The sequence below is a fragment of the Falco naumanni genome, chromosome 1 (assembly GCF_017639655.2).
Source record: "Falco naumanni isolate bFalNau1 chromosome 1, bFalNau1.pat, whole genome shotgun sequence".
Lineage (NCBI taxonomy): Eukaryota > Metazoa > Chordata > Aves > Falconiformes > Falconidae > Falco > Falco naumanni.
In genome coordinates, this window is record NC_054054.1 from 75,256,301 (window position 1) to 75,272,309 (window position 16,009).

The window sequence follows — 16,009 nt, forward strand, 5'->3', positions numbered from 1 at the left end:
GTGTTTCCACATGAAAAGTTTCACATTTGAATTTTTTAACCTGAAGACAGTAAATTCTGATCAGTTTTACTCTGCAGTACTGTTCAATTGTCAATAATTGTTCTTTTCACAGCAATAAAGTAGGTTTACTTGATCACTAGCAACTAAACCAGTAAGTTAGTCTGCAATGCAAGATAGATTGAAGGACTTTTTATTACTGTTTGATTGATTTTTGCTGTAGATGCTCATGCAAAGTAAACAGTGTCGTTAAATAAAGATTTCTTTTAAATGCAATCAGTGGGCAATCTGCTTGCTACTATCCTTTCTTCAGACAAGAAAGGCTTCAGGGGAGAACTTACTGTGATACTAAAAGTACTGAGGACACAATCTAAAAAAATCCACCCAGCTGTTGTACACAGTGTGGTTTATATGGGAATCACCTTGGAGATGCAGTACTAATTCCCCACCATATTTAATTGTTTTCTACTTGAGTCTCTTCCATCTTCAGAATGAAGAATTTCTTGCGTCAATGTTCATACTCTATTTTTTTTCCTTCTGTGCCTCTTTACCCCCTGATTTAGAATTTAAAAGCTGCCTATTTTAAATACTACAGCTGAAATCTTAAGCTTTATTTCTGCTGTGGTAACTGATGCCTCTTGCCTTTACCTCTATTTCTAGCAGCATGATTTTATTAACTGACAAGCTGTTACTTTGTTTAACAGCAGAACATAATGCCTGCCTTTGACAAACACAAGGCAAAAAAGAGAACCCTTGCAAAAGCTAGGAGTTGCAGATATTGGAGCTTTTCTTTGTAGTTTCAGAAACCGAGTCGTAAATATACAAGGGTATTCATCACACTAGGTTCTCTGTTATTGCTAACGTAATTAAATGAGTCTATCCAGACTTATATCAACATGATACAAAGCAACATTTCATGCTCACAGTTGCTTGCATGCTACAGAAACAAAAGGCTTCTTTAAATCCAGAAAATAATACTTATATAAGGAGTACAATATTTACTTTAATTCTAATTTGGGGTCTAGCTTTACTGGCCTGGGTGGTAGAGAATGACTGAGGGAGTGGCTTTCAAGGACCCGATTTACATACTATGGTATATACATTGCTGGGCCAGTCAACAATACGTAGAAAGTATATGATTTTGATTCACTTTACCTTGTTGTCTGAAACTATATCTATTTTCCTCCTCCCTCAAATTGGGAGGAAATAGAAAGGCCACATTTAGTTCTTGCTTTATTGAGTATGAACGTGCTGCACAGGATGAATGAGATGAGGTACCTTAACGTAATTTAATTCCCAGGGGCCCCATCCCTTTTTTATTTATCTTTTTTTTATTAAGGCTTTTCTTGAGAGCAGGATTGTGAGGAAATGATTTGTATTCCCAGTCCACACATTCTCACAAAAAGAAAATACATTGTATAATACTTGGTTGATTAAAACTAGTAGTGGAATGAACCAAAAGAAAGTTTACCAAACAGTATAGAAATATTAAGGCTTATGAGGAAACCTGACAAGAGGAAGACTTTGCACTACGTGTTGAGAATGCAAACAAAACGAGGGATGCATGAGCTGTCTGCGCAGGATGACGGATGAAAGATGCTCGTTGCAGCTCAGAGCCTTGTATCTCATCTACACTATATTCTGTTTCTCCTTTTGGAGTGCCTTAAAAACCGAACGGTTTCTGTAGGTCTTGCAGGATTTTATATAGCACATGAACTGATGTACTGAAGCTGAAAGTCCATCTGTTCTAATGCCTTGTCTCCTACTGGTCTTGGCTTTCCGTGCCTAAATTCTGCAACCAAAATAGAGAAGTTGGATAGCTTTCCCTTTCTGGGGAAGAAGTGACTCCTATGATGAAGACTTGGGTAGCAGTGGCCATGGAGTGTACAGTGGAGGATGCTAGTAGAGGTGTCAGGTTCGGGCAAACTTGGCAGGAGCAAGGCAGGGCTTCTCATAGTCTTTCTGGTTTGGGCTGAAAATGTGTGTGTGTGCAATAGGCTTAAGACTGAGCCGCCAGAACATCACCTCCCGTACTTAAAACCGAGCTGGCATCGTGAATCTTGTGAGAACAGCCACGCTGAACTCCAGCCACTTAGGGCTGAAAATTTGGAGGTTGGGAAAAAAGAAAAAAGAAAAAAAAAAAAAAAAAAAAAAAAAAGCGATGAGATGTTCGGGGAGATTTTGTAAGGCTTTGGTGAAGCGAAACAGGGGTGTTCTGCAGCCACCAGCAGCAGCTTCCCCGCCCTCCGGAGCTGCGGTGCCCCAGCCTGTTGAAGGAGCGGTGGGCGCGGGGGGTCGCAGGGGCGCCAAGCCGGCCGGTCCCCTCGGTCCGCGTCGGTGGCACCAGCGCTCCCAGCCCACCCCCGCCGCAGGGGTGGGGGGCGCAGGAGGCCGGGCGCGGGGCGCAGCGCCCAGCGGGGGGCGGGGACCCTCCCCGCTCCCCCCGCCCCTCCCCCCCCCCCCCCGCGGCGCAGCCTCGCTCCCCCCCGCCCCGCGCCCCTCCCGCACACTCGCCGCCTGCGGGGCTGCCGTCGGGGGTGGTGCCAGCGGACCCGGCCGCTCCCCCCCGCCTCGGGGATGTGCTGAGAAGGGGCAGCTCCCCTCGGCCCCTCCGCGCGTCCCCCTCCGTCCGCCCGTGTCCCCCCACCCCACGCCTGCTCGGAGCGGGTCGGTCGCCGGTGGCGGAGGAGCCCGGCGGTAAGTGGCGCGGCCGCGGGGGCCTCTCGGGGCGCTCCGGGCTCGGGGAGGGGGCGGCGGCGGGGCCCCCCGGGGCGCTGCGGGCTCGGGGAGGGGGCGGTGGCGGCGCGGCGGGGGGGGGCGGCTCCGCTCCGCGTCCGCGCTGCCGAGGGCTGGGCTCTCCGTGCCTGTGGAGCCGCAGCGGCTGTGAGTATGTGTGTATATATGCACGTAGATTTATATATATAGATATAGAATACCTGAAATGTTTATATATATACTTTTATATGTATGTATATCCCGTTGAACGACCTGTTGTGGGCACGGGGAGGGAGGGAAGGAGAAGCCGGGCGCCGCGACGGCGGGTCCGCCGGAGCCCGGGGGTGCCCCTACGGTGGCGTCGCCCAGCCCTCCTCGGTAGGTGCCTCTCTCTCCCAATGGATGTATATATAAATATATATATATATATGGCCACGACGCCCTGCGCTCTCCCTCCCTCTGCAGGTGCCTGTATGCTATTTGATATACATCCGATATATAGCCCCCCCGCCTGCGGTCCCCAGGTGCCCCCAGCGGCGCTGCCCCCCACCGAGGGATGGGGACGGGCCTGGGGACCCCCTCGGTGGAGGAGCCGGGGGTGTGCCGCGGGCAGGGGGCTGCCACCCTCCGCCCCCGTGTGTGTAAGGCGCCCCTGCCGCAGCCCGGCGGTGAGGGGCGGTGGGCAGTGGGGCTGGGGCGGTGGGCAGTGGGGCAGGGGCACGGGCGTTGCAAGTATTGGGCTTTAGTGGACTGTCTTGCAAATGCTGCCATGAAAAATTCAGTGTCAGTAGAAAGCGGCAGCCCAGATGCCTTCCTAGACAGCCATCCCTCCTACCCAGCCTCCGGCAGCGCAAAGAAAATCACAGGCAGCAGTTCTGTGTGGGTGAAGAGAAAGGGCTATCGATAACGGGTTTACTGAAGTGACGCTGGCTTCTTGGGTTTAATTACTATTTTAGTAGTTTCAGGGTAGCGCTGGGTTGTGTAGCTGCCACAGAACTCACCCGGTAGCTTTAGCGTGTTGCTTTTACAAGCCTGCATTCTTGCTTTTGCTTTTTAGTAAAATCTTTTCTCAGTGCTGATAAATGCAAAGAACCCATTCGGGAAAACTCAGTTTCCAGAAGTGATGTGGACTGTGCACAAAATGCTTGACTACTGGAAAAGCAGCGCTTTCTGTTTGCTCCCGTCCCTCTGGGTTGTAATGGCAGTTTCTTATAACGAGTGAGCAGTTGTGATTTAGGAGGGTTTGGGGATTTGTATTTTTTTGTTGGTTTTGTGGTTTTTTTTAGTAGTTGTTAGTGTTTCTTTAAGTCGGCTTTTTTCCTCTGGATGAGAGGTGGAGTATCCTCAAATCACAGGACTAAATCCTGCCATCGGCTCATGAATGGAGCTGCCCTTTGAAGGAAATGATGCCTTGGGAGGCAAGGAAGGGACTTTTATCAATGACTCTTCCAACCAGACCTACGTGACCAGAAGCCTCTGCCAGATCCTGTGGGAATGGGGTCCCCATGTTTGGCTTGGATCAAGGGTACTGCTCTGGCAGTGGTGTTTAACTTACTATGTATGGCAGCATGTGAGAAACTGTAAAGGCGGGTCACAGAATTGTACACCTTTTTTTTTCTGGTTATTTAACTGTTTTTTCTGTCTGAAATATGGAGTGCAACCTCACGTACAGAGGGGTGATTACATATTGCTAGTAGAGATGCTACATAATGTGGGGGTATAAATAACATAATTTTAAAGTAATTTTGATCCCATTTGATTTGAATAAAATTTTCTTCCCTTTCTGGGAGAAAAAGCTGAAAAAAACCCCTACTTACTGAAAGTGTCCTGTCTCTTTTTTTTCCTCTAGAGCTGTGTGAAGAAATTCTTCAGCCATGGATGTGTTCATGAAAGGACTCTCCAAGGCAAAGGAGGGAGTTGTAGCAGCAGCAGAAAAAACCAAGCAGGGTGTGGCAGAGGCAGCAGGGAAGACGAAAGAGGGTGTCCTCTATGTGGGTAGGTGGGCAGCAGAGATCATGCTGTGGGTCGCTGTACCCTGACATTCACAGCTGGATCCTCAGCAGACCTGTTCTTCAGCAGGAAAACCCAAATGTCATGACTCACAGGAGACCCTTGCAAAACAAACAAGAGGAGAGTTGTGCTCTCCTGAGCTTCGGTTCTTTGAAACCAGATGTTGGCTCTTATGTTACTGTGTTGTGCTGGCCATGTGTTACTGCTCTGTGGAGCCACATTTGTCACACCATACAGAACTAGACTGTGTCATAGGAGGTGCCTTAGAGTGCAGGTCACTAACTGGCACTCTATTCAAGAAGTTTGCTGGGTTAAAGTCTGAAGGGGTAGATGGAACAGTAAAAATAAACTAAAAAACAATATATAGAAGCTGAAGTGGAAGATAGCTTTACAGCATGCCTTAGAACATGTGGGGTTTAGGTGGGCTTTTAAGAGAAGAAACTTGAGAGATCAGTTCAGGAACCGAGCATAGGCTGTGCTAATGGCTTGGCACATCGACAGTACCGTTTTGTATGACAGTGTCATCTCCTCATCTTTTGAAATTAACTTCATGTTCTGTACTTGCTATTGCATATCCATAGCAGATATTTTCCATGAGTTCTCAAGGAAGAGCCACTGCAGTTAATGAGGTGGGGCAGGTAGACCCCAAGATAGCAAAGCAGGTGTTAAGTGACTTATCTAGGCCATACAAGAGTCTTGTGTGGAGCCAGGGATAAAATTATTTTCAAATCCCAGATCAGTACTTGACTGCGTGATCATCATATTTGCTTAGCAAGTATTGGGTTTTAATGGGCTATCTTGCAAATGCTGCCGTGAAAAATTCACAGCAAAATAATCTGCCAAGCCACATGAAGAAGTGGTCGTTTTTAAAAAAAAAATAAAAATATGGATCTATTTCTCTTACTCATCTGATAAAGTTAGTCTATAAATGAATGGAGGGGGAAAGGACCTACAGGTCCTTTCGTTGTTGCTGATTTTGTAGCAGGTCAGTTCTGTAATGGATGCTGTGTGTACCTAGGACGATGTGCACAGGTATCAAAGAGAAATTAAATAGAGTTGAAACCCCGAGGCATTTCTTTAAAATGGGAGCACCGAGGTCTGTGCAATTCCAGTATCTTTTCAGGATTCCCTCTGCCGTTGCAGGCTAGTGCCTGTCTGTAACAAATTATTTCTGCTCCATATAGTTTAGACCACTTACTTGGAATACGCTGTTCTCCTGCTAAGCCATAGCAAATCTCGATGCTCTTGCCAACAGAGATGGCAGTTATTTTGAAAACTAATTGTGAGAGAAATCTATTTTAAAATGAGTGTCTGCTCATTTTCAATATAGCAAAATAGATGTTCTTTCACTGTACATTGTGCTTGATATTGGAATTATTTTTCAGGGGTAGGACCTTCTTTTTTTTTTTTAATTTTACTTTCTTGTAGTTCCTGACCATACTTCTGAGGCCATTGATTTCTTTGTATTAGAAACCTGCATTGTGTGTCAAGTTAACCTTTGTGTCTGACCTGTTCTCCAGACCGTAATAATATTTGAACCTTGTTCTGCTCCCAAAGGCAACTATTTCCTATTGTCTTCAGACTGAAGACACTTTTGCTGAGGTTGAACTTTGGAGGGCAGGCTTGCTATTTAATTCAAGAATAAAATAGTAAGGACGGTGGAGCCCTGAGCCATGCTGGGGACCCATGCGTGACTGTAGTAATGGTGAAGGATCCTTCCCACAGCAGATGCCTGCTTTTCAGGAGGGAAGAGCTGTATGCATAGTTTCAGTTGTGCAGGTGAAAAAGCCTTTGGTTGGAAGCGGTCTCCAGGACCTCTGGCAGCTCCCGTGTCCCTGCCAGTACCTGCTTGTAGGGAGCCACAGTTTCCCCAGCTGAAGTTTCAACAGGATCAGGTTGGGTAAGGGGGAAACGGGGAGCTGGGTATTTCTCTGTCTGCTTCCCAAGCCTGCAGCAGGGGTGGCTCTTCTGGGCAGTGTTAGCAAAGGCTGGTGTGATATCTCTCCGTTCTGCAGGCTGGTAACGGTTGCAATGCAAAAGAGGAGCAGCACACTGCCTTAGTGATCCTGAAGGTTTCTTCCTTCCTATCTCTCTAGCTGGGTTTTCAGATGCAAGTTTCACGGCCAGATTAAGCTGTGAAAGCTGCCTGACATCCTGGAAAAAAACCTCACAACACTGGGCTGAGAAGGATGTGTTAATCGTTTTCAGTTTCAGCAGTCAGCTCCATAACATTCAGCCATCCACTGCTGCTGCAGAATTAAAAAGATGCAAAGTTTTTGGTCCAAATCTCCTAGATGATATGGTCTCCCACTGAAATCAGTGGAATTAAGTAAATATAGAAAACATCCGGACCTTTCTGTCCAGGCTGCTCTTAGCTATTATGTGGAAGGTTGTAACATAATAGAATTTTTACCGGATAGAATTAACAAAAGCTGCTGCTTGGGATGAAATGTGGTTGTTATAACATCTTGTTTGTTCCTCTCTCTCTCAGTTCCCTTTGGCATGGGGGAAACTGAAAGGGTTCTGAGGGAGAGTGGCATATTGGAGGATTAACTAACTGTCCTTTCTTCCCTCAGTCCACTGTCTTTGTCCTGCTTTTTAATACCCAAGATACTGTTCAGTACAGTCTATAGTGTGTTTTTATGCTTGGCGGGGGGGGGGGGGGGGGCGGGTCCACCTAAATTCCTCTGCTGATGTACTTCAGCATTGGCCAGCTGAAATCAGTGGCTCAGTCTTGACTCATACAAGCAGAGCATCAGGACCTTTCTTGATGTCCAACAATGGTCTGATCATTCATTAGAAGGGAGGACTGAGGCTTAGCAGCCCTGGGCTGCATTGTGCATGCCGTAAATTTAAGAGTAGGTCTTTATGTATCCTTCAAGAGCTGTTGGTGTGAAGCAGTGAGGAAATGAGTGGCCATACTTGCCCCCCGTCGCTTTGAAACCAGGAACCGAGAGTAAGAAGGATGGTCTTGCATGCTCTTATTAGTGCTCAGAAGCTCCTCTGAGCTTTTTGTGTGCTGCCAGGGAGCTGAAGTTTTTGCTCAATTGCCTCTTGAGTGCATGTTCAGTGCTCGGGAATGGAAGTTTCCGGTCTGATAATTCCTGACGTGTTGCACCGTAGCAGAGCATAGGAATAGTTTATTAGGAGCAGGATGGCTAGGGATGAGTTGTTTACTACTCCCTGTGCTTAGCTGGCACATGGCCTTGGAGTAGAAGAGTGCAATCATGACCTATTTGGCAAGACCATCCAAATTTCCTCTGCTGCACTCTCTTTTCATAAGGTTTCTTATTTTCCTTTGGTAGTAGAAAAGCCAGTGGAGTAGTCAAGGGACTCAAGGTCCCTCTGATGGAATAATGGGGTTCAGTGCCTGGGAGCAAGTGTTTTCCTTAGACAATGATTTCCCCTTCCCCTAATTTGGGCTTATGTCTCCCTGTCTTTAACCAGGAAGAGTAGTGTTACCGTGTACTGCTATTGCTTCTGCATCACCTAAGTAGTGTCGGTCAGTGTTAGGTTTCTCGGTCTTTATATTATCCCTACTCTGATTCCACTGTTCCCTTTGTTACACAGGGTGCAAATGAGCAAGAGTACTGATGTTTTGGGACCATGAGGATGAAAGGCAGCGAGTTTCTATTAGAAACAATGTGGACAACCAGCTTTCCTTCGCTGCCAGCCAGAAGCCATCATACTGCATTCAACTGTTGTTATTTATAGTCCTGCTTCTGGCAGATCCTAAAATACTTCTAGGTTGCATTGTAGCTGTGACTGCAAAAGCAGCTACTACCATGTGAGTGTGCAGTGCTGGGGCAAATAGTATTGAGCTCTAACGTATGCTGTAAGGTCTGGACCATGGCTTAGCTGGTTGTTTGCCAGGTAATGGATTTGGCTATGCATATCTCTGTTCCACACAGGTCTGCGAGCTGAGATTTCATTACAGAAAAGCCTGTCTTCCACTAGCAGAGACTAGCATTTCTGTATTAGTTGCAGCTATAGCAGTGTTGCTTCAGGGTAAGTGAAATAAGAATCGAGTTGCTTATGTCCCTCAGGATATACAGTTGCAGAAGTCCTCAGGGAGTTCTCCTGTATCATTCATCTCTTGCCAGCCCTAGGGAACTGAGTACTTGCTTTTCACAGGTTTCCATGTGTTTAATAGCTTGTATTGCAGGCAATAACTTCACAAGATGAATGAGATATTGGCCAGGCCTAACAATGCATTTTAAAGTGTATGCTTAACAGTAAGTATTCTGATGGACATGCTGTAAGCCTGAAGTGGTGTTTAGTCTTTTTCTAGAAGTCAGTAGAACCAATCATCTGCTTGGATTCCAGTATGTGGTCAAAGTGCTTTGTGGCTTCAGCTCACATGGTGCCGCAAGATTGAGAACCAAAGTCCTGAAACAAGTCCTTAGACATGAATAACTTGGATTTAATAAAATGGAAAATTCTTTCAATGGTAAATATCTTCAGTGAGAGAAAACAAGCTTTTTTAAAAGTGAAAATCAGAATAGAGGGGGAAGACAACTTCTCAGCTGTTTAACTTCTTCATTAGCTAGTTAAAAGAACATGGTTTACTTTATATGGCTTTTTTTTTTTTCTTATTTGCCATGGATTATTATGCTGGTCTTGCTCATGGATAACAGTTCAATGTTGTAATCCATCTGATAGTGCCATAAATACATGGCTTAAATTCCATAAATGGGCACTAGTAGCAAGTCAGGCATATTGATCAATGAACTTGCATTGCATTTCAGTATTTAATTGTATTATTGTAAACAGTTGTGATCAAAGTTGCTTTCTTCTAATATATTTCTGCTTATATCAGTTTGTATATGACTTCACTCTTACAATATCTATATAATTTTAGCTTGACACTGTGTAAAATGAGAAGTATAAATGATAATGTCTCAAATACTGAATGACATACAGACAAAAAATTGCATTAGAAATAAGATAACTTCTATGTAGGTAACAAAGTCATCCTATCTCTAGCAGACCAGGGTAAGATGATAAACTAGGAGGCATAAACTCTGTCTCTGTAATGCTTAATTGCACGTTGTTCAGCATCATAGTCCACAAATGGATACTAATCCCTGGAATGCAGCCAAATTATTAAACCTGACAAGGACAAGCAGAGCTCTGGTAGGGACAATGACATGGAGTTACATTTTCAATAGCACTATGTGCTAATTTGTTTCTCTTCCCATTGAAGACGCGAGAGGTTGTTCCCTTTCATGCAGTGTGGTAAAAAGTCATGGTATCCTTACAGAGGTGTGCCAGAAACCAGTCTGGTCTTCAGGGTGGCAGTCACACTGCTTGTACAGGTCTTGCGTTACATCTCAGTCTAGTACTGGGTTTAGGTTGCTGTCTGCAGAATCATTAGCTGTCATACATGCCGGTGACAAGGAGGACACTGGATGCAGCAGACCTTGGGTTTGATGCTGGTGGCATTTTCACATTTGACACCTATCCACTGTTTAATGTTTCCCATTCAGATTAATTTTTGTCTATATCTGGCTAGCACTACCAGTTCCCCATGATTTTAACCTCTGGGCCTTTCTGTGGTTCAGTAATGGTTGTTAACCCCTGCAAACTGAGATCTGGAGGAGAGTTGTAAGATGAAATTTTAAGGATCTTCTGGAATTTTTGGCTCTGATGTTCTGCAAATGCATGTGTGAGCCTCTATAGGATGTTAACATTAACATGGTTTCTGTGCAGAGTTATCCGTGTGAGTTTGCAAAGTGAGAGGCTTAATTAACACTGCTATTAAGAAAATGGCATGGAAGTCAGTACATGCAAACAATAAACTGCAGAAGCATTCCCAGTATTAGTCACCTTTCCACAGTCAGTATACACTCATGCAGTTACTCTTTATTGATAATTCTGCCTATTCCCTTAGATTGAATTTCTCTTTAATTTTAATAGTCTTAGAAAATTCTGTATGCAACTGTGTAATCTATGTGTTCATCCCTCTTCATCATCTATCTAGTCTTTACCAGTACTTAAGAAGATGTATTTTTCAACCTGATATTGTTCTTTGTTTAGGTTCCAGGACCAAGGAAGGCGTTGTTCATGGTGTCACAACGGGTAAGACAATTGTCTCTTAATTTCAACTCCTTGCCTTTGTTTGATGAACCAACCATTTAGCTGTTAAAAATTCTGTGTGTTTTTTTGAGAGCACTCCAATTTATCAAAGAAAAACACAGAACAATCAAGAGGCAGAAAGCAGTGTGCGTTTTGTCAAAATGATACACTGTTCTACAATCAAAGATGTAAATTTAATACAGTTGTTTCCGTGGGAGAAGGGGTTTTTGAGGGATGTTGTGAATCAAAGTCAAGCAGTACTAGTATGAGGCAAGAGACTAATGCCCTAACCAGAAAGAAATAACTTGCTCTTGTAGAAGTAGATAAATCGGGGGTCTTTCTCTTGTTTGTTCATTGCCAAAGGTGAAATATGTGCTGGAAAGTTATAAACTAATTGGCGTAAAAGAAAATTAGGTCTGTCTTTTTTTTTTTCTTTTTTTTTCTTTTTTTTTTTCTTTTTTCCCCTTTTCTTTTTTGTTTTCTTTTTTCCCCTTTTCTTTTTTTCTGATTTTTTTTTTTACTTTTTTTCTTTTTCTTCCTTTTTCCTCCTTTTTTTCCTCTGTTTTCCCCTTTTTTCCTCCTTTTTTTTCTTTTTTTCTTTGCTGTGAATAACTTCGACTTACAGAAACTGCAAGCCTGGCTTGGGTGCCCGGGTTTGTCTCCTTGCGATCTGAGTAGGCAGAAAAGCGGGATCTGGAGAAGAGGGATGCGGCAGGCGAAGTGAGGCGGGGGTTGGGCACCTGTCGGGGGGCTTCGTCTGCCGGCGCCGGGCTGGCAGCCGGAGCGGCCCGGTGCAGTGGCAGAGGCAGGAATGGCTGCAGGGAACGGGGGAAGGGGAAGCGCTGCAGGAGGAGCCTTCCCCGTGCGGCGGGGGCTGCGGGAGCCGCCTGCAAGGGGGAACCGCAGCCAGGCCTTTGCGGGTTGGAAGGGCGAGGCCAGCAGCGCGTCCCGGCGGCGGAGCGGGGGGTGCGCAGCGGGTCCCGCCCCCGCCGTGGGTGCCGCAGCCCAGCCGTGCGGTCGCTGCCCCGGTTGCGGGCTGGCTGCGGCGGGGCTGGCGGCGGCGCCACGGCGGTGCGGGCCGGCCTGCTGCGGGTGCCGCGCCGGGGGCGGGGGGCGGGAAGAGCGGCTCGGCAGGGGGCGCTCCCCGCGCGGCTGGGTCGGCGCCCGCTGATTGGACGAGCCGGCAAGGGGCGGAGCCCGCCCCCGGCCGCGCGGGAGATTCGCAGCTGCGGGCGGAGCGGCCCTGTGAGGGGGCAGGCGGGGGCACCGCGGAGCCTGAAGGGGGTCCGGTCTCCGCCGGTGGGTCCCGGGGCGGTGCGCGGCGCCCGGCCTCCGCCGGTGGGTCCCGGGGCGGTGCGCACACGCCAGCCCGGCAGGCCCAGGGTGTGTGCTGTGGCAGCAGGCCGCCGCAGGGAGCTGTACGAGGAACCTTCTGGAGCCCTCTCAGCCACCTGGTATGAGGGCCTGGGTAGGGCCGAGCGCAGGGTTAGACAGAAGAGGAGGGACCTGTGTAAGGCTCTCAGCAAGGGCATGGCAGCCAAGCACTCAGCAAGGCCCATGTTAAGACTGGTGCTGAGAAGCAACAGCCGGTGAGTTGCAGCTGGTGACCCCTCCCGAGCAGGAGAGAGGCACCATCTGTGCCTCCACTCTTCAGGGAGCTGGCTGCCTCTGGGGCCCATTGGGGATGGCACCGGGCGGCTGGTGCCTGTAGGACAGTCTTCAAGCTGTTACCCACCCACCCCCAACCTTTCCTACGGGCACAGATGATGTTGCAACCAGAAGCCCCAGGTAGAAGAAAGCAATTTCATGGCCCTGGGAGGCCTGCTGAAAGGCCCGGGAGCACAGGTGGTGTCTTCCTCAATCTTCCTAGTGATGGGGAGAGGGTTTGGAAGAAACAGGCATAACCCAGACATCAATCCCTGGCTCCAGGGCCAGTGCCTCTGCCAGAACCTTGGGTTTTATAATCATGGAGGAGCCCTTGAAACACAAGATACTCCAGGGCCTGATGGCATCCACCTGTCCTGTTGAGGAAAATGAGTCTTTGCTCATAAGCTGGCAGCACTGATGGAGAGGACTTTAAACTGGTACGTCTGTGGCTGCAGGGAATTCCACCTGAACTTAATGTCCAAGTACCACCTGTGCTCTTAGTGGGTCTTGATTCCAGCCTGACACTTGTTTCCAACAACACACAGTGTGGTTTCGGGTAAGGTGTGCTTGCTGTGCCCGGACTCATGCTGCTAGTGTGGTGTGGGTGTGCCCCATCACCACCACCGTTCCTGAAGGACTCTCGTGACTCACCAGCGTGTCCCACTGGAGCTGCTTGGGTGGGAGGATAGAAGGGAAATGGCTTGTAGGAAAGCAGATGATCTCAGTTTCGATAAACTGATTTGAATTTGTTGCAGTTGTGAGAGTTTTGAAATGTTTTTTGTAACTGCCTAATCTTTCAGTAGCAACAGCACTTTCAGACTTTGAAGTTAATGCTGGCTGGGTATGTATATTCACATTAACATTTCTACACTGAAAAAGTGTAAATTTGCATTTTTAAATAGATTTTCAGGGATCACCTCTAGGTATGAACTGAAACCAGTAGCCAGTAATTTGTAGTAAATGGCAAAATGAATAGAGGTCTTTTTGGTCTCCACGGAGTGCAGGAAAGCCTCAGTGGACCATAGTGTATTGAACAGAACACGTAACTTTCTGCTGCAGAATATGGGATTTCTGGGGATGCGAAGAAAATGTCTGGTGAAGAAATTTAAGGTGGTTTTTCCCCTAAGAAATTAGAAAACAAACAAGTAAGGGAGTAGAAAAGGATTTCTACTCTCTTTTTGTTCTGTGTATAGCTTTTGTATCATTCACCTGTGTTCATGTAAGCCAATGCAAAGGATAAACAAGTGTAGGTACACCAAATGGCAGTACGTAATATCGCAACCCAAATAGATGGTGGAGAAGTCAGTCAAGAGTATTTTTAGTAACAAAACTGAACGGAACATCTATGATAGTCCTTCAGAGTTTAGCCTCAGGCTGAAAGTGCAGGCTGTTGTTAGGAGGTTTGAAATCCCAGCTTGTTAGACCTCAATTAAGAGAAATATTCGGAGGGATCATTACTGTAACCAGTAGAGGATTGCAGTAGAATGAGGTTTGAGGCACATTTATCTAATAACGTCACACATGGGATGATACAGATCATACAGAGGTGGGAATGGCAACTGACAGCACTAGCAAGCAAGTTAATAGAGGTGATGTTCACCAAGCTGAGCTGTGATAGAATAAAAGTCAATGGTGTTCGCACATGTGAAACTTGCTGAAGCACTGGGACTCTGTAGGAGGCTATCTTAGTGGGGAACTTCTTTTTGTTGTCCTGAGAAACAACTGACCTTGAATGCTGCAAGTATCCATCTTTATCTGATTGCACTATGTGTAATGAAGACAGGAAATTTAAGTAGATGAAAATAATTTTTGACAGGTTTGGAAAGATGATAAATTTTGTTCTGGAAGATGCAAAACAGGCTGTAAAGCCGAACATAAGGAGAGCACGTTACGTGCTGGGCCTGTGAATAGAAAATGCAGACAAGTTACTGCAAATTTTAGGCAAAACAGTGGTGACTGCTCACCTACTTTAGGAAGTGGGTGACAGAAAGTGGAACACCCAAAGCTTGGGAATAATGGGTTTTGTGCCACAGTTTGCTTCCTTCTGCTCTAGTAAACTGTTTGAGAGGCGTTTGACTGTTGAATGAAAATGGAAAAATGAATAGAGGACGTACATGTTGAAATGTGGCAGTGAGAAGAGGAGACAATACAAAATCCAGAGAGCATGGTTTCTAAAATGAAACATCATGGGTTTGGTAGTGTAAGACAGAGGAATTGCTTGGGCATATATTTTACAAATAAAAAACTTTAAAAAAATTTACTCTGTGAAGAGTGGTTCTGGCAAGCAGAGAAGGCAGGTAAAGCCAGATGTGGGTGCACTCTAGTGATGCTGTAAGACATAATATGAAGACACTGAGAAATGCTAGTGAAGTTGTCTTAGAAATCCAATCCATTTAAATCAATGCTTTTAAAGTTGATGTGAGAAGACTGCCTTTCAGGGCACTTGTAAAGACCTACTTGTCTCTTTCCACAGGACTAGGAGTTCACCAGTTCTGGTGATCTTACAATGTGCCAGGGAGTTAATGTCATGTGAAACCTCAGGTGAAATAGTACACTTTATGTGAATAAAAATTATTCAAGAGGTTGGAGGCAGTCAAATGCAAGCTAGAGTCACAGATCAAAGTGAGTGTGTGTTCACAGTAGTGCAGTCAGTCCTTTCTTTCCTGTCTGAGCTCCAAGGTCTTGCTAGCTTTGCTATTTTTGAGTAGTTTGTTGTTCAAAACCCTTTGCTGGTGAAGGGACTGGGAGCTGACACACGCCCAAGTGCTGAACAACTAAATAGGCTTTTTGGTCAGTTTGTTTTCAAACAGAGGAATACTAGACTGAGATATTTCTTGCTTTAAATAAAATGTGACCTGATTGTACCAAGTTTAGTAACACTGAGACACTGTAAAATGAGGATACCCGGTTGTGATTCACAGGAATACTGTGAGCCTGTTACTTGTCAGATCACCCTTTCTCAGAACTTCTGAAGATGAAGCAGTTCTGCTTATTGATTTGATGGGCTGTTAGCTGCATATCTGACTTGCCTCCCTAATTAACATGTCTACTGGCCTTTGACTGTAAATGCATAATTCATCCATCTTGCTTATCTCCTAGGGATAAGTGTCCAGAAATGTCCAGTATCAGAAATGAAATATTTACACTCCATGTCCTGATAATCAAAGTAAAGCACTGGTTTGTACAAAAGATCAGGGCCAAAAAGCCCTTGATACATCAGCTATGTGTCCATTTCCTGAACCTGAGTCAAGACACAATGTCCACAGTTATGAGACAGTCAAGTGTTTTGCTTAATTCTTTTATCTGATCATTCTTGTTCTTAATGTTCTTAGTAATTGGTATTCTTGTTGTGTTTGTTTTAACTCTGTTAGGTATCTTACGGTAAATTGTATGAATTAAAGAAACCCCAATGTATTTATGGCTTCTTTGTAAATTAATTCTTTTAAGTACCGAAGACAGCCTTATTGTCTGAAATTCATGTTCAAAGGTATATTTAGTGCAGTAAGAGTAATTTCATTAATTCAGAGAAATCCTGCCGTTTTCATCTATTGTTTTTTGAAAT

General features: G+C 45.7%; 1 protein-coding gene across 3 annotated transcripts in view; it reads left to right on the forward strand.

The window, feature by feature from the left end:
- The first annotated feature begins 2,493 nt into the window (after positions 1 to 2,493).
- The window catches only part of SNCA (synuclein alpha), a 71,025-nt gene continuing 57,509 nt past the window's right edge, over positions 2,494 to 16,009 (forward strand). Inside the window, exons 1-3 of one of the 3 annotated variants that reach the window (XM_040599477.1) lie at positions 2,494 to 2,694; positions 4,562 to 4,707; positions 10,762 to 10,803. In XM_040599477.1, coding sequence (XP_040455411.1) covers positions 4,587 to 4,707; positions 10,762 to 10,803 — 163 coding nt within the window. In that variant the 5' untranslated portion in view covers positions 2,494 to 2,694; positions 4,562 to 4,586. Of the gene's footprint in view, positions 2,695 to 2,763; positions 2,885 to 4,561; positions 4,708 to 10,761; positions 10,804 to 16,009 lie in introns of those variants that run through there. The other 2 variants (XM_040599482.1, XM_040599491.1) reach the window with 2 other exon arrangements.